Source organism: Sus scrofa, chromosome 4 (genome assembly GCF_054392235.1).
Source record: "Sus scrofa isolate SSC_HxYL_T2T_F1_AM1 chromosome 4, Sscrofa_HxYL_maternal_Yorkshire_Landrace_v2.0, whole genome shotgun sequence".
NCBI classification, from domain to species: domain Eukaryota; kingdom Metazoa; phylum Chordata; class Mammalia; order Artiodactyla; family Suidae; genus Sus; species Sus scrofa.
This window is the reverse complement of record NC_139386.1, coordinates 18,603,030-18,626,321: the sequence shown is the minus strand read 5'-3', so window position 1 is coordinate 18,626,321 and position 23,292 is coordinate 18,603,030. Positions and strand designations below refer to the sequence as shown.

General features: G+C 39.6%; 2 protein-coding genes across 10 annotated transcripts in view; one reads left to right on the top strand and one right to left on the bottom strand.

Annotated features, from left to right (window-relative positions):
- MTBP (MDM2 binding protein) overlaps positions 1-23,292 on the top strand; it is a 103,837-nt gene that overhangs the window by 68,490 nt on the left and 12,055 nt on the right. For 3 of the 9 annotated variants that reach the window (XR_014843442.1, XM_085021806.1, XM_001924836.5), the window contains 2 exons: positions 2,258-2,323; positions 3,554-3,892. Coding sequence is in view for 3 of the 9 variants with exons in the window: in XM_085021806.1 (XP_084877932.1) it covers positions 2,258-2,323; positions 3,554-3,592 (105 nt within the window). In the remaining 6 variants the exon portion in view is untranslated. Of the gene's footprint in view, positions 1-2,257; positions 2,324-3,553; positions 3,893-5,502; positions 7,444-14,754; positions 16,215-23,292 lie in introns of those variants that run through there. The other 6 variants (XR_014843438.1, XR_014843439.1, XR_014843437.1 and 3 more) reach the window with 5 other exon arrangements.
- Positions 16,156-23,292, bottom strand: part of SNTB1 (syntrophin beta 1) — a 235,816-nt gene continuing 228,679 nt past the window's right edge. Inside the window, exons 7-8 of the mRNA XM_021088981.2 lie at positions 21,517-21,707; positions 16,156-18,285 (exon numbers count right to left, since the gene is read on the bottom strand). Of these exons, the coding sequence (XP_020944640.2) occupies positions 18,193-18,285; positions 21,517-21,707 (284 nt within the window). The 3' untranslated portion in view covers positions 16,156-18,192. The remainder of the gene's footprint in view (positions 18,286-21,516; positions 21,708-23,292) is intronic.

The window sequence follows — 23,292 nt, the reverse complement described above, 5'->3', positions numbered from 1 at the left end:
GTATCATGGAAAGCAGGGGCAAGGTTCCAGGTGAAAAACACGGGAGTTAAATCTGTGTTTAAGATCCACAAAATGAACTGGGAAACCTTCAAGTTGCCCGGCACCCCTTTCCCCCTCAATGTTAACTACAGGTAAGTATATTACACATAATTTTTCTCTCCCCCAGCCCCTGTGACAGTGCAGGAAATAGTCTGTAAAGAAAAAGGAATTGGAGGCCACAGGGAAAAGGCCAACTGGCCCCTCAATACCCTACTTTGTAATACTATCGAAGATCAAGCTCTGTATAGACAGAGCTTTATTATCTCATTTTAAAATGACTGGACAGCCAAGAATTAGCAGACTTTTGAGGAAAGCTTCTAACACAACAGATGCCCAAATATAAAGGAACAAAGGGAACTCTGAAGGCACAAAGAGCTGAAGGAAACTTCATAAAACGGTATTGTCGCAGAAAGAAGATAATTGTGTGCACAAAACTGGAACAGTACTGTTTCCAAAAACCATAGAACATGAAGGCACCTTGAAATTAAAAATATAAAATCAATACAATAGAAAGGCTGAACAGGTGAGATTAAGAAATTTACCAGAAATGAGTATTACTGACAAAAACATTGAACACAGGGTAAAGAAAAAACAGGAGGATTAATCCAAAAGATCCAATATACTAGTAACAGGAGTTTCAAAATGGAGATAAGAGGAGAGAAAACCCAAAAATATAACAGAAAGTCTTCTAGAACTGCAGGACACAAGCCTCCTGCTGGAATGGGCACACAGCTTGTCCAGCCTTGTGGACGACATTCTACAAGCCACATCATTGTGGAACCTCACGTCTCCTGGGGTAGAGAGAACATTTCCTAAAAGCTTCCCAGGAGAGAACGTAGTTTACATATAAAGAATAAGAGTGGCATCGGACTCCCCTGCAGTAACATTATACAGCAGAAGACAGTGGAACAGCGTCTTCAAATTCTAAGGGAAGGTGATTTACCTAGTAGTTTCTACCTGGTCTAGAAAGCAATCAAGTATGAAGGTTCGATAAAGATACTTCCACACACGAAAGGTCTGAAGAAATGTGACATTCATGTTACCCGTTTAAAGAATCTGTGAGAAGACGAAATTCAATACAACAAGGGACTGGATCAAGAAATAAAAGAAAAACTAACCTAGACTGGGGAGTGGAACGAGGCCTCAGAAGCATTTGAACCAAACTGGAGCAGGCTGTGGGAGAAGGCTCCCCAGTTTAAAAAAACAAAACAAAATACAATTAAAAAAAAAAAAAAAAAAAAGCTGAAATGAGAGATGATCCAGGATCCTTGAGTGTTTGAAGAACTTTGCTGTACACTTAATCTCTTATAGCATTGTGGGCATGGGGGCAGAATTATGCACATGGAAAACTAAGCAAATGTGGCTGAACACAGGATAAACAAAACATTAGATGAAAGAGAAATGACAGCTGTAATACATGCGTTAGCTAGGACCAAACTGTATTTGCTTAGGTACACTAATACAAACATGGACTATTTCCTAATCAAAAAGATTATGGTGCAGCTGTTATTGAGAGGAAGAGAAGCGGGGGGAGGAGTTGGAGACCCAAGTCTCTGATAACAGGAGTCACTGTCTAAAATTGTTGAGTCACAAAAAAAATAAATAAATGAAATTGAGTCACGAAGTATCAGTATAAGCATTTTCTGTAGAAACATGAAGGTATAAATAAGAGAAAGAATGAAATGGACTCCTTCAATGGAGAGCAGAACTTGGAAGTGCAGCAAGGGACTGGTTTTCTAAAAAATGCAACTGAATTTTTTTTGTAATTTTATAATCTAATTTGATAGAGTCATTAACTTTTTAAAAGTCAGAGGTTTCAGTTTTGTTTCCTGTATCATTCCCTCTTCGTGGTAGAGTAAAATAGCCCTAAAGAGAGAGAAGAAGGGTATTTTATCTGAAGAATAAACTGTACATTCATTTCCTGAGTAATGAAGCATTAGTGGCTACTCATAGTTGAGGATGGGGCTTAGGTTTGATCAGTGCTATTGGGTGTCTGAGATTAGAGCAACATGGATTTATGTAGATATGTATGTATTTTGGTTAGAGTTCTTTGACATTTCAAGATGGAACTAAATTATAACCTATTACTTTGATTTTTTTGGTATTATTTCCCTCCACATTAATACTTAAGGAATAATTCAGGATCATCTCAAGTTATTTAATATGACTTATTCTGTGTAATGTGCAAATTTAAGATGCTATATTTTGTTATGTTTAGGATCTGAAAACTTCAAGGGGACTGTTTGAAGAAATGAAGAAAACAGCAAACAACAATGTTGTACAGGTAAATAAATTATTCCCCCAAAACTACATTCATTTCAATTGCTATTTTATTTCAGGGTAGCTATGATGCTGTAATACATGCAGTAAGAATTAGTGAGTGGTCTTTTCAACTCTGTCCCTGTGACCGCTCTTTAAAATAGTTAATAATAGACTTATGCAAGCAGAGTGTTTAGGAGTATTTGAGAGGTTTCTCTGTTAACAAAAGAGCTTCTAAAGTGATGTTAAGAAAGAAAAAAAAAAAAAATCCAGAGAACTGGAAAAGTTGATCCATTTTTGATTAGCTGTTTTCAAAGTTTAATTTTTTTTTTTAGTGGTCCTTTGAAAACATATTTTCAAATAAAGGTGAGAAGAATAGAGCAGAATCTTCAATTTATCCAGTGAGAAAAGTATGATATTCTGCAGTGGAAGTTCAGCAAAAATTGTTCCTCAGTAAGAAAGAAAAATGTGGAGGTTTTTTTTTCCATTAAAAAATTTATGATTAGAGTTCCCTAGTGGCTTGGTGGGTTAAGGATCTGGCATTGTCACCACTGTGGTACAAATTCCATTCCTGGCCCAGAAATTTCCACATGCTATGGGCATGGCCAAAGACAAAAAAAAAGCAAACAAAAATTATGATATAATACATAATATGTGTACACATATGCAAAGAAACACATACAGTTAAAAAAAACAATTATAAAAGAGAACACCTTGGAATCACTATTCAGGCTGGGAAATAAAACATTGCAGGGACTTTGGAAGCCCCTAAAGAGTCCCTTCCCTGCCATATCCCACTCCATCACCTCTGGAGGTAACTACTATATTGATATTTTGTGTGTGATAATCATTCCCTTAATTTTCTGTTTTTTTAATTGAAGTATAATTGATGTACAATATTATATATTACACATGTACAGATATAGTGATTCACAGTTTTAAAGGTTATACTTCATTTATAGTTATTATAAAATCTTGGCTATATTCCTGTATTATACAGTATGTCCTTGTCACTTATTTTATTCATAGTAGTTTGTTCCTCTTAATCTCCTGTCCCTATCCTGTCCCTCCCCCTTCCGTCTCTCCACTGGTAATCCCCAGTAAAGTGTATTTTTAATATGTATTTTAAGATTTTGATGTGTTGTTTATTGTTTTAAATTTTCTACCATTCTTTTCTGCAGTTAAACAGTATCTTTTTCTGTCTCTTGTGTTTCCAGTAGAAATGTACCATAATCATATTTTTCCTCCCCCCTAGGTGATTGAATGGGTATTAGAAAAGGCAAGCAAGAAATAACAGAATGATTCTCTTTGGATAATTATTGGATGGAGCTATTATTTCCTACTTCCTACCTTAGTTTGAAAATTATAAATTTCAAACTTTATTCAAAGAATAGGTATTACAGCTCTAAAGAATTTCATAAATATATGTGTATATAGTTTTGAGGTTGCTGAGTTAATGTATATTTTTAATTGTATACTTATTTTATAGTTTTACTATATTTTAATTTTTAAAGTTAATATTTTGTGTATGTTTGAAAATTTTTACTCTTTGTTATTTTAAATATTCTAATAAATAGAAGAAGATATTTCTTTACTTCTTGGTAAATGTCTTTGTTGTTAGACATACTTAAATTACTGGGTCTTAAGTAAGACATTGCCTGTGGCTTCTCTTATGTGTTGTAACAGCATGATTTATTGCATGGCCTCTGATTTACTAGATGTTGGCAAAAAAATTGACACAGCCATATTCCCTTACCCCTGCCCTAGAGCCAGCACTGTTGGAGCTATTGGTGTTTGTTTGGGATCAAAAATTAAGAAGGAGCAAATATTGTGCAATTAAGACTGGTGTCTTATAATAATGAAAATGACTAGTACAGATTCCAGCGGGGGGGGGGGGGGGGGGAATGAATCTTCTCCCATGGCAGAAAATCTGGAAAATACCACAGCTCATGTCAACGCCAGATCCTTAACCCCCTGAGCAAGGCCAGGGATCAAACCTGCGTCCTCATGGATGCTAGTCAGATTTGTTTCCGCTGAGCCACGATGGGAACTCCACGCAAATTTTATTTTTAATGGCGATGTAATTCACATATTATGAAATTTACCCTTTAGAGTGTATAATCTTTCGGTTTCAGTATATCCATAAAGTTGTATAATCATCCCCACTGGCTAATTCCAGAACATTTTATCACCCCAAATGGAGATCCCATGTCTACCAGCAGTGATTTCCTGTTTACCCTGGCAACCACTAAGCTACCTTCTGTTTCTGGATCTGCCTATTCTGGACATTTAATATACGTGGACTAATACAATTTTATGGCCTTTCGTGTCTGGCTTCTTTTACTTAGCATGAGGTTTTCAAGGTTCATCCATGTTCTAGCAAGTATCAGTATGTCCTTGTATGAATCTCCCACATTTTGTTTATTCATTCATCAATTAATGGTCAGAAAGCAAGAAGTGGTGACATGTACCCAGCTGGATTGCAGAATTACTGCGGACTAGTTAGTGATTAGTCCATTAATGAAAGCAAGTATCTGCGGCAGTTATCTTGTCCCTGCCTCACCATTACATCTTGGATGTATGGGTGGCAGTTAACTTGTTTTTTTTTTTTAGATAACAATATTCTGGGTTTTAAAAGCCATACCCTAAGAACCTCATCTCTATCAGAGCAGATGAAAATCATGAAACATTGGACTTTAGCCAATGTTTAAATGGGGGGGCGGAGAGTAAGTGTATTTTGTATGTAAAAGAAATGAAAAGAATTGCGACCAGAGTGGAGTGAAGTAGGTGAGACATGGACATAAAGCTTTGAGCTCACCTCATCAAGAGATGCAGTTTAGGCGTTCCCATAGTGGCTTAGTGTTAATGAACCTCACCAGTACCCATGAGGATTCAGGTTCGATCCATGGCCTCACTTAGTGGGTTAAGGATCTGACGTTGTTGTGGCTGTGGCTGTGGCGTAGGCTGGTAGCTGCAGCTCCCAATCAGCCCCTAGCCTGGGAACTTATTCATATGCACAGGTGTGGTCCTAAAAAGCCAAAAAAAGAGAGAGAGAGAGAGAGAGAGATGGAGTTTAGTTCCCCAGTCCTTGCATCTGGCCTGGCAATCTGACCTGCTTTGATCAATAAAATATAGCATAAATGCCATGGTGTGAGCCAGAACCTAGGCCCTGAATATCTTGCAGCTTCTGGTTTGCTCTTGTAGAACCTTGCCTGAATATAAGGGAGCCACATGGGCGAACTGGTCCAGCATACTAGACACTGAGAGGCCAGAGAGAAGAGAAGGGAGGTGACCATCTGACAGCCAGCACCGGCTGCAGTGAGGCATCTTGGATCTTCGAGTCTAACAGAATACTCCAGTGACAAACAGCCACGTGAGTGAGCCCAGGTAACCCATGGGATAGTGATAGTATGTTCTAAGCCACTAGGTTGTGAAGTGGTTTGTTCTGTGTGAACATTAGGTTCTATTCATTTTGAAGGATTCATTGAGAGGCCAGGTACAAGAAGGAAAGTTGCAAAAACTTAACTAAGTCCTTAGTTTATAGACCCGCCTTGAAGCAAAAAGAAATAGCTTCTTTTTGGACTGGATTGGCCTTTCTCATGAGACCTAGAAAACTTAGAGAGGAAGTCTTTCCTTTACTCCTTGTGCAGGTGAAACTTACAGGTCAGAGAAGTGAAGGCTTGTCCAAGTGAAGGCTGAATCAGCGCTCTGTCCTCGAGCAGGATGGGCAACATCTCTGAGACTGGAGTCAGGGTTAGAGGCCTTGCCCATCGGCTGCCTGTGCCTGGGGGTGGCCTGATGATGCTTCAGCTCCCACTTATGTCTCGTGCCCACTGGCATCCTTAGTTTTCACTCTCCTTCACTTTTTTTTTTCTTTTAAGTTATTATAGTTGATTTATAATGTTAATTTCTGCTGTACAGCAATGTGATTCAGCTATGCATATACATATATATATATACACTTATATATATTTTCATATTTTCCATTATGGTTCATCTCAGGGTATTGACTATAGTTCCCTGTGCTAAACAGTAGGATCTTGTTGTGTATCCATCGTATATATACTAGTTTGCATCTGCTAGTCCCACACTCCCAATCCTTCCCTTCTCCACTCCCTCCCCGTTGGCAAGCTCAAGTCTGTTCTCTCTGTCTGTGACTCTGTTTCTGTTTCGTAGACAAGTTCATGTGTTGCATATTGTAGATCATGATATCCTATGACAACTATCTTTCTCTGTCTGACTTACTTAGTATGAAGATCTCTAGGACCATCCATGTTGCTGCAAGTTCTGCCTTAATCTTCTTGTCATGACATTGTCTCAGCAATGTTTGCAGTTATCAAGTCTTACACCTTGCCTGTAAAAGGCCAGTCTTATGTTCAAGGGAAAAATGAATGGAGGATAAAAGCCCAAAACACAGGGTCCTGCTGCTTTTCTGTTATCAGACAAATGTGTTTGCATACCTTTCTTGGACATGGTTTAATCATTTTATTGAAGTCTTAGACAAGCTTCCCTGAGTAAAATCAAATTTAGTGTAATTTAGAGGACTGTGGGTGAACACAGTAATCAATTTCCAGTCCTATATTCAAATATTCTCTTATTTAAGAGTTTATGAACAGGTTAAAATTATAATTCACCATTATTAGAATGTTATTTACCCATAAAAGGAAAACCTCTTTTAAAAGGGAATTTTTAAATGCATATTTAAGAAGTTCATGTAGGAGTTTCCTGGCGGCCCAACAGAATAAGGATCCATTGGTGTCACTGCTGTAGTTTGGGTCTCTGCTAAGGCGTGGGTTCAGTCCCTTGGCCCAGGAACTTCCGCACACCACAAGTGTTTACCAAAAAAATTTAAAGTTTATGTAATTTAGTGGGGTATTAAATACATAGCTGGAGTTCCCATCGTGGCTCAGTGGAAACAAATCCGACTTTGAACCATGAGATTGAGGGTTCAATCCCCAGCCGTGCTCAGTGGGTTAAGGATCCAGTGTTGCCATGAGCTGTGGTGCAGGTCGCAGATGCGGCTCGGATCTTGCATTGCTGTGACAGTGGTGTAGGCAAGCAACTGTACTTCCAGTTGGACCCCTAGCCTGGGAACCTCCATATGCCGTGGCTGCAGCCCTAAAAAGCAAAAAAAAAAAAAAAAAAGACATATCGGTGATTCCCAGTCCCATTTCCTAGCAGTAACTGATAGCAAGAAACCCTTTTCTTTAAAAATGTATCCATGCAGAGATTTTCAGACAAGTACAAGCATATAACACATGTCCACTGCTTCTCAACCAAACAGACCCAACACCCTTTTAATGTCCCCTTTGCTATCATCAGGTGACATTCACAAATACTGATCTCAGGCCAAGTTCCCTAGAAGATGAAAGCTGAAGCAAGGATTAGGTGCTGATGCTTTATCTAGGAGACCAGGGCACCTAGGGTGAAGACGAGAAGCAGGCAGAAGGCAGGGAAAGCAGGAAAACAGGCTTGATGATGCATGATGCCATGGGCCACTACTTCTTGAGGCCCCCAGATTTAGCCAGGCACCCGGCAGGCATCTAAGTCACGTGGGTACCTCTCAAGATACAAGGTGCATCCCAGAACCGCATCTCTGAGAAGCACACAGAAAGGAAGCACTAGAGTATTATTTATCTGCCCAGTTCCTTCTGATTATTATGTCCTTTTGGGTCCCACAAAGGTTTATTTATTTATTTATTTATTTATTTTTATTACTCAGTGAATTTTATTACAATTATACTTGTACAACAATCATCACAACCAACTTTTATAGCATCTCCATCCCAAACCCTCATTGCATTGGCCCACCACCCAACTTGTCTCATTTGGAAACCATAGGTTTTTTTCAAAGTCTCTGAGTCAGTATCTGTTCTGCAAAGTTCATTGTGTCCTTTTTTTAGATTCCACATGTAAGTGATAGCATTTCATGTTGGTAACTCATTGTCTAACAGACTTCACTTAGCATGATAATTTCTAGGTCCATCCATGTTGCTAAAAATGCTGTTATTTCTTTCCTTTTAATGGCTGAGTAATATTCCATTCTGTATATGTACCACATCTTCTTGATCCACTCCTCGGTCGGTGGGCATTTAAGTTGTTTCCATGTCTTGGCTATTGTATAGAGGGCTACAATGAACACTGCAGTACATGTGTCTTCTTGAGTCATGGTTTTCTCTGGATAGATGCCCAGGAGTGGGATTGCTGGATCAAAAGGTAATTCTAATTTTAGTTTTCTAAGGAATCTCCATACTGTTTTCCACAGTGGTTGCACCAGTTTACATTCCCACCAACAGTGCAAAGGGTGCCCTTTTCTCCACACCCTCTACAGCACTTATTGTTTGTAGACTCTTTGAAGATGTCCATTCTGGCTGATGTAAGGTGATACCTCATAGTGGTTTTGATTTGCATTTCTCTAATAATGAGTGATGTTGAACATCTTTTCATGGGTTTTTTTTTTTTTTTTTGCCATCTGTATGTCTTCTTTGGAGAATTGTCTAGATCTTCTGCCCATTTTTGATGGGGTTGTTTGTTTTTTTGGTATTGAGCTGTGGAAGGTGTTTATAAATTTTGGAGATTAATCCCTTGTCAGTAGATTCATTTGAAAAGATGTTCTCCCATTCTGTGGGTTGTCTTTTCGTTTTGTTTAGGGTTTCCTTTGCTGTGCAGAAACTTTTAAGTTTATTAAGTCCCACTTGTTTATTTTTGTTTTTATGGTCATTACTCTAGGAGTGGATCTGAGAAGATGTTGCTGTCGTTTATGTCAGAGAGTGTTTGGCCTATGTTTTCCTCTAAGAGTTTTATAGTATCTGGTCTTGTATCTATGTCTTTAATCCATTTTGAGTTTATTGTTGTGTATGGTGTTAGGGAGTGTTCTAACTTCATTCTTTTCCATGTGGCTGTCCAGTTTTCCCAGCACCACTTATTGAATGGACTGTGTTTTCTCCATTGTATATTCTTGCCTCCTTTGTCATAGTTTAGTTGCCTGTAGGTGTGTGGGTTTAATTCTGGGCTTTCTATCCTGTTCCACTGATCTATATTTCTGTCTTTGTGCCAGTACCATATGGTTTTTATGATTGTTGCTTTGTAGTATAGTCTGAAGTCCAGGAGCCTGATTCCTCCAGCTCCATTTTTCTTTCTGAGGATGTCTTCGTCTATTCTGGGTCTTTTGTGCTTCCAAACAAACTTTAAAATGTTTTGTTCTAGTTCTGTGCAAAATGTCCTTGGTAATTTGATAGGGATTGCATTGAATCTGTGTATTGCCTTAGGTAGTATAGTTGTTTTGATAATTTTGACTCTTCCAATCCAAGAGCATGGTATGTCTTTCTATTTGTGTCATCTTTGATTTCTTTCATCAGCATCTTATAGTTTTCAGAGTACAGGTCTTTTGTCTCTTTAGGTAGGTTTATTCCTAAGCATTTTATTCTTTTTGATGCAGTGGTAAATGGGATTGCTTCCCTAATTTCTCTTTCGGATCATTCATTGTTAGTGTGTAGAAATGCCACCAATTTCTGTGTATAAATTTTATATCCTGCCACTTTGCCAAATTCGTGGATGAGCTCCAACAGTTTTCTGGTAGAGTCTTTAGGATTCTCTAGGTATACTATCATGTCATCTGCAAATAGGGATAGTTTGACTTCTTCCTTTCCAATTTGGATTCCTTTTATTTCTTTTACTTCTCTGATTGCTGTGGCTAGGACTTCCAAAACTGTGTTGAAGAGTAGTGGCGAGAGTGGGTACCCTTGTCTTGTTCCTGGTCTCCGCGGGAGTTCTTTCAGCTCTTCACCATTGAGAATGATGTTCGCTGTGGGTTTGTCCTATATGGCCTTGATGATGTTGAGGTAGGTTCCCTCTATGCCCACTTTCTGAAGGGTTTTTATTAGAAACGGGTGTTGGATTTTGTCAAAGGCTTTTTCCGCGTCTATTGAGAGGATCATATGGATTTTATTCTTCAGTTTGTTAATGTGGTGTATCACACTGATTGATTTGTGGATATTGAAGAACCCTTGCATCCCTGGGATAAATCCCACTTGATCATGATGTATGATCCTTTTAATGTATTGTTGGATGCAATTTGCTAGTATTTTGTTGAGGATTTTTGCATCTATGTTCATCAGTGAAATTGGCCTGTACTTTTACTTTTTTTGTGATATCTTTGGTTTTGGTATCAGGGTGATGGTGGCCTCATAGAATGAGCTTGGGAGTGTTCCTTCCACTGCAATTTTTTGGAATAGTTTCAGAAAGGTAGGTGTTAGCTCTTCTCTAAATGTTTGATAGAATTCGCTTGTGAAGCCATTTGGTCCTGGACTTTGGATTGTTGGAAGGTTTTTAATCACAGTTTCAATTTCAGTACTTGAGATTGGTCCATTCATCTTTTCTATTTCATCTTGGTTTAGTCTTGGAAGATGGTAGTTTTCTAAGAATTTGTCCATTTCTTCTAGGTTTTCCATTTTATTGGCGTATAGGTGCAGGTAGTAGTTTCTTATGATCCTTTGTACTTCTGTGATGTCCATTGTAACTTCTTTTTCATTTCTAATTTTATTGATTTGAGTCTTCTCTTTTTCTTGATAAGGCTGGCTAAGGATTTATCAATTTTGTTGATCTTTTCAAAGAACCAGCTTTTTGTTTCATTGATCTTTTCTATGGTTTTCTTCATTTCTATTTCATTGATTTCTGCTCTGATCTTTATGATTTCTTTCCTTCTACTAACTTTAGGTCTTGTCTGTTCTCTCTCGAGCTGCTTTAGATATAAAGTTAGCTTGTTTATCTGAGCTTTTCCTTGTTTCCTGCGGTGGGCTTGTATAAAGTATAACTTTCCTCTTAGGATGGCTTTTGCTGCATCCCATAGGTTTTGGAATGTCGTATGTTTGTTGTCATTTGCTTCTAGGTATTTTTTAATGTCCTCTTTGATATCTTCAGTGATCCATTGGTTGTTTAGTAGCATGTTGTTTAGTCTCCATGTGTTTGTGTTTCTTGAAGTTTTTTTCTTGTTGTTGATTTCCAGTCATACAGCGTTGTGGTTGGAAAAGATGCTTGATGTGATTTCAATTTTCTTAAAGTTACTGAGGCTTGATTTGTAGTCCAGGATGTGATCAATCTTAGAGAATGTTCTGTGTGCACTTGAGAAGAATGTGTATTCTGCTGCCTTTGGATGGAATGTCCTATAAATATCTATTAAGTCCATCTGGTCTAATGTTTCATTCAGGGCCTGTGTTTCCTTATTGATTTTCTGTCTCAATGATCTATCCCTTGCTGTAAGTGGGGTGTTAAAGTCCCCCACTATGATTGTGTTGTCAGTTTCTCCTTTTACGGTCATTAGCAGTTGCCTTATATATTGTGGTGATCCTATGTTGGGTGCATATATATTTAAAATTGTTATATCTTCTTGTTGGATTAACCCTTTGATCACTGTGTAGTGTACTTATCTCTTAAAATATTCATTTTAAGGTCTGTTTTGTCTGATATGAGTATTGCTAGTTTTCTTTCAATTCCTGTTTGCATGGCATATTTTCTTTCATCCTCTCACTTTCAATCTGTATGTGTCCCTAGAAGTGAAGTGGGTCTCTTGAAGACAGCATATATATGGATCTTGTTTTTGTATTCATTCAGCCAGTCTATGTCTTTTGGTTGGGGCATTTAGTCTACTTACATTTAAGGTAATTTTTGATACGTATCTTCTTTTTGTCATTTTATTAACTGTTTTGGATTTGGTTTTGTTGCTCTTTTTTCTTCACTTCTCTTGTTCTCTTCTCTTGTGGTTTGATGACTATCTTTAATGTTATATCTGAGTTGATTTTTCTTATTTGTATGTGTATCAATTGCACATTTTTGGTTTATAGTTGCCCTGAAGTTTTTATATAGGAGTCTATGTATATACATAAGATTGTTTTAAGTTGTTGGTCTCTTAATTGCAAGTGCATCTCCAGTGTCCTGCATTCCTCTTCTCACGATTTTTGATTTTGGTAGCATATTTGTGCATGGGTGATTTCCTACCTTTACTATATATATCCCTTTACTGGTGAGCCTTGTCATTTGTGGTATTTTTGTTTCTAGTTGTGGCCTTTCCTTTTCTACCTAGAGAAGTTCCTTTAGTATTGTTGTAAAGCTGGTTTAGTAGTGCTGAATTCTCTTAGCTTTTGCTTATCTGTAAGGCTTTTGATTTCTCCTTCAAATCTGAATGAGAGCCTTGCTGGTTGCAGTAATCTTGGTTAGAGGTTTTTTTCATCGCATTAAGTATATCATGCCACTCCCTTCTGGCCTGCAGATTTTCTGCTGACAAATCTGCTTATAACCTTATTGGAGTTCCTTTGTATGTTATTTGTTTCTTTTTCCTAGCTGCTTTCAATATTCTAATTTTGTTCAGTTTGATTAATATGTGTCTCAGGGTGTTCCTCCTGGAGTTTATTTTATATGGTACACGTTGTGCTTCCTGGATTTGAGTGAGTGGTTCCTGTCCCATGTTAGGGAAGTTTGGGTCTATTATTTCTTTGAATACTTTTTTTGTCCCTTTCTCTCTTCTCCTTCTGGCACCCCTATATTACAGATGTTGGTGTGTTTAATGTTGTCCCAGAGGTCTCTGAGACTCTTTTCATTTCTTTTCAATCTTTTTTCTCTTTTCTGTTCTGCATCAGTGATTTCTACTAGTCTGTCCTCCATCTCACTTATTCATTCTTCTTCCTCTTGAATTCTGCTGTTGGTTGTTTCTAATGAATTTTTATTTCAGTTATTGTATTTTGCATCTCTGCTTGCTTAAGTTTTAAATCTTGTATTTCTTTGCTCAATGTTTCCTGTAAATTATCAGTCTTTGCCTCCTGTTCATTTCCAGTGTCTTTCATCATCTTCAGCATCAACAGCCTAAAGTCTTTTTCCTGGAGGTTGTCTCCAGATCACTTAGCTGTTTATCTGGGTTTTTTTCTTTCTCCCTTATCTGAGTTATAGTTCTCTGCTTTTTCATTTTTATAGGGTTTTGGTGTGGTGTCCTTTTTGCAAACAATAGAGTTGTAGCCCCTCTTATTTCTGGTGTCTGCCCCCCTTGCAGCTGAAGTTGGTACAGGGTCTTACTGTAGGCTTCCTGATGGGTTGGACTGGTGCCTGCCTGCTGCTAGGTGGGGTTGATTCCTATCTCTCTGGTGGGTGGGGCTTTTTCTCTGGGTGAGAATAGAGGCTGTATGCTTTGGGGGTCTTTAGCCATCCTGTTTACTGATGAGGTGGGGCTGTGATCCCACCTGGATTTTTGTGTGGCCTGGGGCTTCTCAGCGCTGATGGGTTAGGCCAGATTTTCACAAAATGGCCATCTCCTCAGAAACACATGCTGATGCATATTCCCGAGAGCTTTGCATCCAATGTCCTTCCCCCACAATGAGCCACAGTCACCCCCCTGTTTTCCCAGGAGATCCTCCAAAAACTGAAATCTGGTCCAATCCAGATTCCTCTGGAGACTTTGCTTTTCCCTGGGATCCAGTGCATATGAAAGTCTGTGTGCGCCTTTGAAGAATGGGGTCTCCATTTCCCCCAGTCCCATGGAGCTCCTGCATACAAGCCCCACTGGCCTTCAATGCCAGATTCTCTCTGGGCTCTTTCTCCCAGTGCCAGATCTCCAGGCATGGGGACTTGACGTGGGGCTCAGAACTCTCACTCCTGTAGGTGAGTCTCTATGATACAGTTACTTTCCACTCTGTGGGGCTTCCCACCCGGGAGGTATGGTGTTGCTTATATCACGTAATCACCCTTCCTACCTCTTGATGTGGCCTCTTCTTTGTCTTCTGGAGCAGTTTATCTTTAATGAAAGTTTCCAGTCCATTTGGTTGAAGGTTGTTCAGCATTTGGTTGTAATTTTGTTTTTATGAGAGAAGTTGAGCTCCAGTCCTTATTCTGCTGTCTTCTCTTTGGCCCTTTTAGACCAGTCTCCACAAAGGTTTAAATAAATCCCTTACAATTCAGGGTTGCTCAGGTGAGGACATTTCGTGACTGTTCAGGAGACCAATTTTTATGCCCTACAGGGTGGCTTTTCATCTGGAACTTAGAGGATAACTCAGAAATTCAAGTATGTATCTCCTTAGCCTGGCCATGTGGCAGCAGCCTCAGGGAGAGGTCCGGGGAGGCAGCATCTGGCAGAAACACTCAGGTCAGAGAGAGCCAGCTGAGGTGGTGCCTGAGGCAGAATAAGCAGCTTGAAGTCTCTAGGAGACCATACAGTCGCATTGAGGGGATGTGAGGAGATAAACAGGTTGTGCCTAATACAGTCACATAACCTACATGCACTTGGGCTTTGTTTTAATTTTTATCCTCTAATTGTAAAGAAGTTTTGGAAAAGAAGAGTAATGATAATAAAATTATATGCATTTCAATATGGAGATCCTGGGGTATTTGACCTCAAGATTCAGCATGAAGGATGCACAAAATATTGCCAAGTATATACCTACTAATGGGTGCATAAATGCCTGTTTTCCCCATTAGCTCCTCTGAAAGCCAATCCTGGAGGAAAAGAATAGCAGGAAGTGTCTTCACACTCCCGTATCCCTCTGGAGCTGTGAGGGGACCATCAGCCAGCCCACATTTGGAGATGAATATTTATTTAAGTCATATGTAAATTTTACATGATATTTATAATACTAGAAACATAGGCACTTTTTTTTTTTAATAAAAACTCAAGGTACATTAAAAAATTTCTCCCTCACCCCAGTCCACTCGAATCCCCTCAAAATAGACTAATATTTGTAAAACAAGAGCCAGAAAGGCCTGCTCATTACTTTTAGGAGAGTCCTTCTGTCCATTAAGACCATTCTTTGTGACTTCAACCAAGCAGGATCAACAAGCTTTTGGACAAAAAAAAACATGCATGTTTCAGCAACAATTGATAGAATTAATTAAATGCCTCTGCCTGGGTATTTTTGACTAAGTTGACCGTTTTGTTTCTCCTATTCAGTTCAAGTCAAAAAAACTGTGATAGCGCCGTTCCTATCGGCCTTTTTAAAAATTCCATTGGGATGGTGTAAAGATACGTCACCACACCGAGCGCTCTCCTGATCACATCTACCAACAAATGGGCAGGAGTTCCTGTCATGGTGCAGTGGAAACAAATTTGACTAGGAACCATGAGGTTGCGGGTTTGATCCCTGGCCTCACTCAGTGGGTTAAGGATTTGGCGTTGCCGTGAGCTATGGCGCAGGTCGCAGACGCGGCTCAGATCTGGCGTTGCTGTGGCTGTGGTGTAAGCCAACAGCTGGAGCTCCAATTCAACCTCTAGCCTGGGAACCTCCATATGCCACAGGTGCGGCCCTAAAAAAAAAAAAAAAGTGGTTAGCTTCCCACAAAGTGTAGGTTAAGACATCATTCATTGGTGCTGGTTTTTCCCTAAAGAGACAAACACTGTGAATTTAATAATTCATTGATTCAAATAAGAAACAGACTGAGCACAGAGGGAACTGGACAAGAACAAATTCTCTAAAATGACTCATTTGATTTGCTGACTGCACCCAGGCATGATCCAAATGTATGAGTTCATGTTATTCACAACATTCATAACACACATCAAGACAAGATTAAAATCTACAGCATAAAGTCATAACTTGTTGAATTCAGAATGAGAAAAAGGTATTTGAAATTGATTCATCATAGCCACTCTGATATGATGCACTTTAACCTGGAGGAAGAAAAATGATTTACACAGATCTCTTAGTAGAATTTTCTATTTCTTGCTAATCACACATGTCCATTCAGAAAATGCATTAAATTTTATTCAAATATATTTTCTAAAATATAAATATTTAAATTAAATGCTTATCAACGCAGAGAATGTAGATTGTTTCCCCCTCACCCAGATATTAATCAGTCCAAAACTCAAGTGATGAAGAAATATTTGTAATTATGATCATTTTAATTTGTCTATAAATATATAATTGGATCTTTGCAACTTAATTATGAGTAATTAACTCACACTTCATATAGTACTGAGCACCTTAGATTACATATTGTTGAATTAAACTATTGGCATTAATATATGTTTCTTAATATGTTATTTACAATACACAAGTATAATTCTCTTGTATAACAACATTCCAGTGATTTCTGAAAATATATAATGAAAGAAGGCGGTATAATTTACATATGCATCAAAGCTTTCCTGCAATGCTCAGGCTGAGACTTCACTTCAGCATTTTTAAATAGGAAACAAAACAAAATCAATGTCCTAAGGTTGTGTTTTCCAAAGTGGCTTTTTTGTTTGTTTTGTGTGTTTGTGTGCGTTTCTTTAAACACTAGCTTCACAAATTGCTCCTTTAGAGAGGAGGTCTGTAGGTAAGCTAAAGGAATGGCGCACAGGACCCCCTTACAAAACGGCAAAGTGCGATAAGTCTTTGAGGAGGACTGCAACCGTGAAATCTGTTTGATATTTTTTAACTCAGTATTTAACAAACATGTTTTGATTACCAAACACCTCATTTCCCACACAAAACACCACTCAGTCAATGCCCCTTGGAACTTGTATTACATGATACCTACTTTGGGGAAACACTGATCAAAAATACAATGCTGATCTAAAGTAAAACTCAATAAACACAGATAGTTGAGTGAACAAAATCATTCTTTTAAAACAGATTAATTTTTTAAAGCTCTTTGCATAGGTATTTGCTAAAATATGGTTCTGAAAAAACACATCAGTCTAACCTGGAACATTTGTCTATATAAACTACCAGGGTTACAGACAGAAATTCTACAGCTAATTTTCAAGGTTTAAAGAAAGTGACTTTAAAATCAAATAATAGGTGTGTTTTCAGTGAATTTGTGTTGAAAGAAAAGCAAAAGTAATATATGCCATTTGAATGTTTGAAAATATTCTTGTAGAAAAATATCAGGTCCTTATATTATTTCCCTGGAATTCCAAAAGAGCTGAAGATACTATCAATGGATTTGATTATAACACTGGCTCTATATGTAAATCCCAGCATTAACCAGAGTCACGTAAGGCTGCACTATTACTTGCTTGAAAATTCATGCAAATAAGCACAGGTAGTAACAAGGGCCAATAAATTGCTCAGTACTTCCACTGAAAACCACAAAATGAGGATAATTACTTAACCCCAAATGAATTATTATTATATATATGACAACTTTTTAAAAATACCCATAATTTGCTTTCTACAAATAAAGCTGTAAGTCGTGGCTCTAAGACAGCAGACCTTGGTAGGAATGTAGCACACCACTCTTCAGCAAAGCTTTGCAGTTTAAGCAGTCTGCTTTGGCTCAGAATCCACAAGCTTACAGCTCAGATGGGTATCTGATGCTTTATTTAATTCTCAATCATCATATGCTAATGAGAACACTTCAGAATCATACTACATCACTGAAAGATAATTCATACGGAAAAAGTAACAGCTGTTTCATTCTTAAATAAAAGTGGGTCTCCATTTGAAGACTTTCCTTACCAGCGAAAGTCAACTCAATTCGAAGTGGGAAGTAAATCACAGTAGAACAAGGAATCCTGGTTACTAGTGGGGGAGAGAGGTGAAAAAGGTCCATTTCTCATTTATTCAGCCCTTGCTTACCTGGGTGAACCAGTTAGCTAGAAACTGGTTTGATTAAGATCTGCACATGCTGTTCTAATGTTCATGTCCTTGACTGTCATTATTTAAAAGCTATGCTGTGTATTTTCGGCCAGCCTCACCTCTTTACCCTTTTACTGTACTAAAAGTCTGATCATCCTGGTGGTATTTTCTGAGGGTACTGCTTATAGTTCCTGAAATTGACAGAGGAGTCTGGGACCGTTAAACAGGACTCTTGGGGGCTAAAGCTGACTGTGGCATGCTACATCGGGTGCATCACTGCAAATGGTGTCCAATATGACCCTTTTTGGTGGCGTCCCAGCCTCCTTTTCTCATAGGCAGTTCGCCCCTCTTTTCAGGCCACCAAACCCAGTCTTGTAATCTTAGCTGACAGGAAGGAATGGATGATGAAAACGATTGGCTTGGGGCAGGAATGAAGGTCCAGTTGCTGAAATTTAAAGAAGAGAGCATGAGAGATTTTAAATTAATGCTTGGTACAAAATAGTGATTTATATATCAAACGATTCTATGCACTTCCTGCTTTTAAGTGTCAACTGGAGCAATTGTGTTTTTAAATACTTGCCCCCAATGAGATTAAAAAATAATAACTCAGAATGTATTCCTTACATCTTATATATCTTTTTTTTCCCCAAATTAAGTTCTGTGCAATTTATACATGCCAACAGCATCAACATCGGTTTTGCTCTTCTTGACGGTCTATAGCATCCATCTGGGGCATCAGGATTGTGATATTGTTTATGCTGGATTAGGTACAGGAGGAAGCAGTACTAAATTTCACATCATAAGTCTGAGCCCTGGTTCTAACACCTTTTAGGTGTGTATACAATCTTGGACAAGTCACTTAAAATTTTTCTCGGTCCTGCCTAACTCATGGAGTGATTAGACTATTAGATGAGATACTACAGATGAAAATTCCTTACAAACTCCAAAACACAAGCCATGCTTCAAAGCAGCTGTGTCCTCCCTGTCCCACACTCTTGGATTTGAATTGCTGTAAGCATGTCCATCACATAACTGTTAAGGCCCCTTCTAAAGTCTTTTTTTTTTTTTTTTTTTTTGCTGCCGCATATGGAAGTTCCCAGGCTAGAGGTTGAATTGGAACCACAGCTGCTGGCCTACACCACAGCTCACAGCAACGCTGGATCCTTAATCCACTGAGCGAGGGCAGGGATTGAACCCGAAACCTCATGGATACTAGTCAGGTTCGTTACCACTGAGCCACAACGGGAACACCTCCCTTCTAAACTCTTATCTTTGTGTGTTCCTCCAGGGCTGGCACAAGGTCAGAGCCTAATAGTTGAATTTTTACCACCTGACCTAATTCAGGAGCAGTGAGTGTGCTCCCAATTCTCATCTGCTGTCCCCAATTCTGCTCTGATGATGACACTGTTGGGGCACAACAACTTGAGCATAAAATAACATCCAACAAAGTTGTACTTACCATGATCCAGACACCGAACTAAACATTGTCTCTACACTATCTTATTTAATTCTCACAAAATCCCTCAATCGTTATTATCTCTCTGTCTTCTATGCGAAACTCAGATTTGGAGAAGTTATAAAACTTTATGAGATCACAGAGTTTACAGTAAAAAGAAATCGTGGACTCAAATTCAGGTCTATTTGATGCCAGAGCCTGGGCTTCACCACCATATCCGATTTCACTAACTCAGAACGCAAGTTTTAGAAGTAACCTTAAAGATTATCTACCTCGGTCACTGCATTTTTACAGATAGGGAGGCTCATATCGAAAGAAAGAAAAGGACTTGCCCAAGACAACTGGTGAGTTAGTTCCAGACTCAGAAAGAGACTATGGGTCTCTTGACCATCAATTTATTGCATTTTCTACTCTGCTCCCTCCTGCCTCCCTGGTGCCTCCGCCTGGGCATAACTTAGCTAGACCCTGGGGGAGCTGTGTTTGAACTTGAGCCTATCATCCTGATATAATGGCAGCAAAAAGTAAGTCCTAAGTTCTTTCAAAAAGTTCTAAGTCTTTCAAAATTTTAGAACTAAGTGATTTTTCCTCAGAGGCAAAAATAGCCTTGAATTTTCAAGCCAAGGATAAGACAGGAGACTGCATCTTGTTTTCCATGCTGCTGGGGCGTGGTCACCTTTAGGAAAAAGTACACAGTTGGGTGATGGATAGAGCCACCACTGAACCAGACGCCTTCTCAGCAAAATGGACTTTTCAGTCACTTATTTCTTTCCAAACTAATGCTTCCGGATGAATTAACTGATTGAAACACACAAATAAACAACGGCAAAATTCTATAAAATTCTGTGGATCCCTTTTAAAGGTAAGAAAAACGACTGGCTGGAAATTGTTCTCAGAAGGTGAGTTCAAATCACCTGTCAGCTGCCGGGCACCGACTTCATCGTGACAGCCTGCGATACCCGCAGGAAGAAATGTGGTACCACACTGGGGCTAGTGGTGTTGCAAGATCTTAAACGGGGGTGCTGAAACTTTGAGATTAAAGGCCCCTTTGCTCTTTTCAGCGTGGCCCTGACCCCTTCCTTCAGAGAGCGGGGACTGAGAGGAGGAGGTCTTGTGCAAGGCTAGTAGCTGAGGTGAAATGACTAGATCTTTAAAATTGCGATTGCTCTCTGTATTTCATATAGCCCCCATCTCTGTTAGCAAATGTGAGCCAATAATTATTTGTTGACTAAGCCAGTGACTAGGAAGGACCTAAACAGAGACTAGTTGTTCCGAATCAAGTCCTCTTTGAAGTTCAACATTCCACGGCTTATATGAGATGCTGTGTCTTCCTGAGAATGACACTTGCCAGGAAATAGAATGTGCAGCTTCACTTTTCAGTGGAACTGAAATAACATAGTTTTGTTTTCTCGGCTGTGCCCATGGCACACCGAAGTTCCCCGACCAGGGATCGAACCCTTGCCAGAGCAGTTACCCAGGCCACAGTGACAGCACTGGATCCCCAACCTGCTGTTCCACAAGGGAACTCCTTCATTAGCGTTGGCAGTCACGATCACAGGAAATCATGATTATAAATACATGGGCAATTTGCATTGCTATGAGAAGTATAAATGTTACCTTAACTGAGCAACTGGCTGATTTTGTTGGACACATTTTGACATGCTCTCAAAACTCCTGGGCCCCTGTCTGGCCCTCTCTCCACTCCCCTAGGAGGGACCAGTTTTGCTTGGTTTCCTCACTGCCCCTTTTGCTCTGCTCCTGGTCCAGCCCCAACCCCACTCCACCTCCACCCCGCCCTCTTCAAGGTCTCTGATCCTCTGAGAACTCCCAGCTGCCCAGGGCTTTGAGACCCTGCACTTTATACCCCTGCATGTCTGACACCTAGCACAATGCCCAGGTTAAAGTAGATGCTTGAGACCTTTAAACAGTTAAAGGTACCATTTGAGGCTGGTGGGACTCTCTTTGAGAAGAACTTAAGGCTTTGTAAAGGATCCTTATCTTTGATTCACATATTTCTGTAGTATTCTGATGAAAAATGAGACCAAGGTACAGATCTGAAAAAATTAGATCTGATCACTGTTTTTCAAGGATTGAATATGACATGAACCTGTCTGAGTACTTTGTTAACAGTCAAATGCTAAATAAATATAAGCATTATGTTTGCAAGCAACGTGTGGTGCATGATGAAATACATGAAATCAAACTAAGGAAAAGTACACTTACAAGCTCTCCATCTTTGCCTCCAAAATCTAAATACAGCATCCTGATTCCATCATCTGAAGACATTTTCAGCTTTTCATAAGGAGCCTGTATGATTGTCTTGGGAAAGGCACCCTCCTGTGGTTCAGTAGTAACAGAAAATCCATTCTCATAATGGATGGTCAAACGGCACTCCTGGTTTTTGTAGGTACAAGCTGATAGAGACAGAGAAGGGACAAAATGTGAACAATGGAAGCCTGTCATTTCCCCAGGCACTTGACCTTCAAGTCTCCTCACTCTCAGGGCCCAGTCACAAACTTCTTTCTCAAGTTAAAAATTAATAATCAGGAGTTCCTGTTGTGGCTCAGTGGAAACAAATCTGACTAGTATCCATGAGGATGCGGGTTCTTCTCTCAGTGGGTCGGGGATCCAGCATTGCCGTGAGCTGTGGTATAGGTCGCAGATGCAGCTTGGATCTGGCGTTGCTGTGGCTGTGGCATAGACCAGCAGCTGCAGCTCCAACTGGACCCCTAACCTGGGAACTTCCATATGCCGCGGGTGTGGCCATAAAAAAAACAAACAAAAAAAAACCCTTTAATCAAAAGAGTTCTGGAAAAGGTGATTAAGCATCAGGTTGGATTTTTTTGCCTCAGAAAACACCGCATTTAACAACCCCTGGCTAGTAAACTGCCTCTGGTCTTCATATGCCGCTGGAAACTCTTCAGGGAAACGAGGACATTTTCCTTGCTGGCTATGGGGCTCCAGAGGAGTGAAGGTAGTTGACTACTCTTTAAAGCTCAGCTCAGCTTTATACACCACACTGAATTTCACTTTACGACTCTTTGGAAGCAGGACCTTAGATTAATATAATAGGTTAAAAAAAAAAAAAAAAAAGGAGTTCCTATCGTGGCCCAGCAGTTAACAAACCAGACTAGTATTCATGAAGATGGGGGTTCGGTCCCTGGCTTCGCTCAGTGGGTTAAGGATCCCGTGTTGCTGTGAGCTGTGGTTTAGGTCACAGACATGGCTCTGACCCCAAGTTGCTGTGGCTGTGGTGTAGACCAGCAGGTGTAGCTCTGATTTGACCCTAGCCTGGCAACTTCTGTATGCTGCATCTGTGGCCTATAAAGAAAAAAACAAAAAACAAAGCTCAGAGAGGTGAACATGTCATAACCCAGTGGTTTAGATTTCAAGAGTCAAGTTCTTTCCTCCACTCTGTCTCCTGCATCCTTCTCATACTCTGGTGCTCAGGCTAAGGAGGAAGGTGAAGAAGGACCTTGGCAGAGAGGCTCTCAGTAATAACTAGGGTGGGAGAGCCCTTCCGTCTGGGGGAAGAAATAGGGTGTCTCTCTGCTCACAGAATGAAGTGGGTAACTGGATACCCCTTCCTGCGACTTCTGCAGTCATCTTTTAACTTGTAAACTAAGGTTTGATATTTTGCAGAGGTGCATTCCCTAATAGGTCTATGAGCCCTTCTGGGCACAGCCCCATTGGCAACTCTTAAATAAGCCTCTCAGAAGAGCCCTGAATCTCCTCCACCCAGTCCAAGGACAACCAAAAGGTAACATAGCCTCGGCACTAATGTAGTTAATGGCTTCCCACCATGAATCCTCGATTTTGACACTTTTCATTTGTAACATCTGCAGAGTATGTGTGCACATGGGCTCTAAACATGTTTTCTTTACTCCCTTCCTCTGTTTGAACTTTAGAGCCAGGCCATCAGGCGGTCTGAATTAAATGATTGTGATGACTTTTCCTTCTAGTTGACCTCAAATGGTATTTGTTGTGGCCTTTATATAA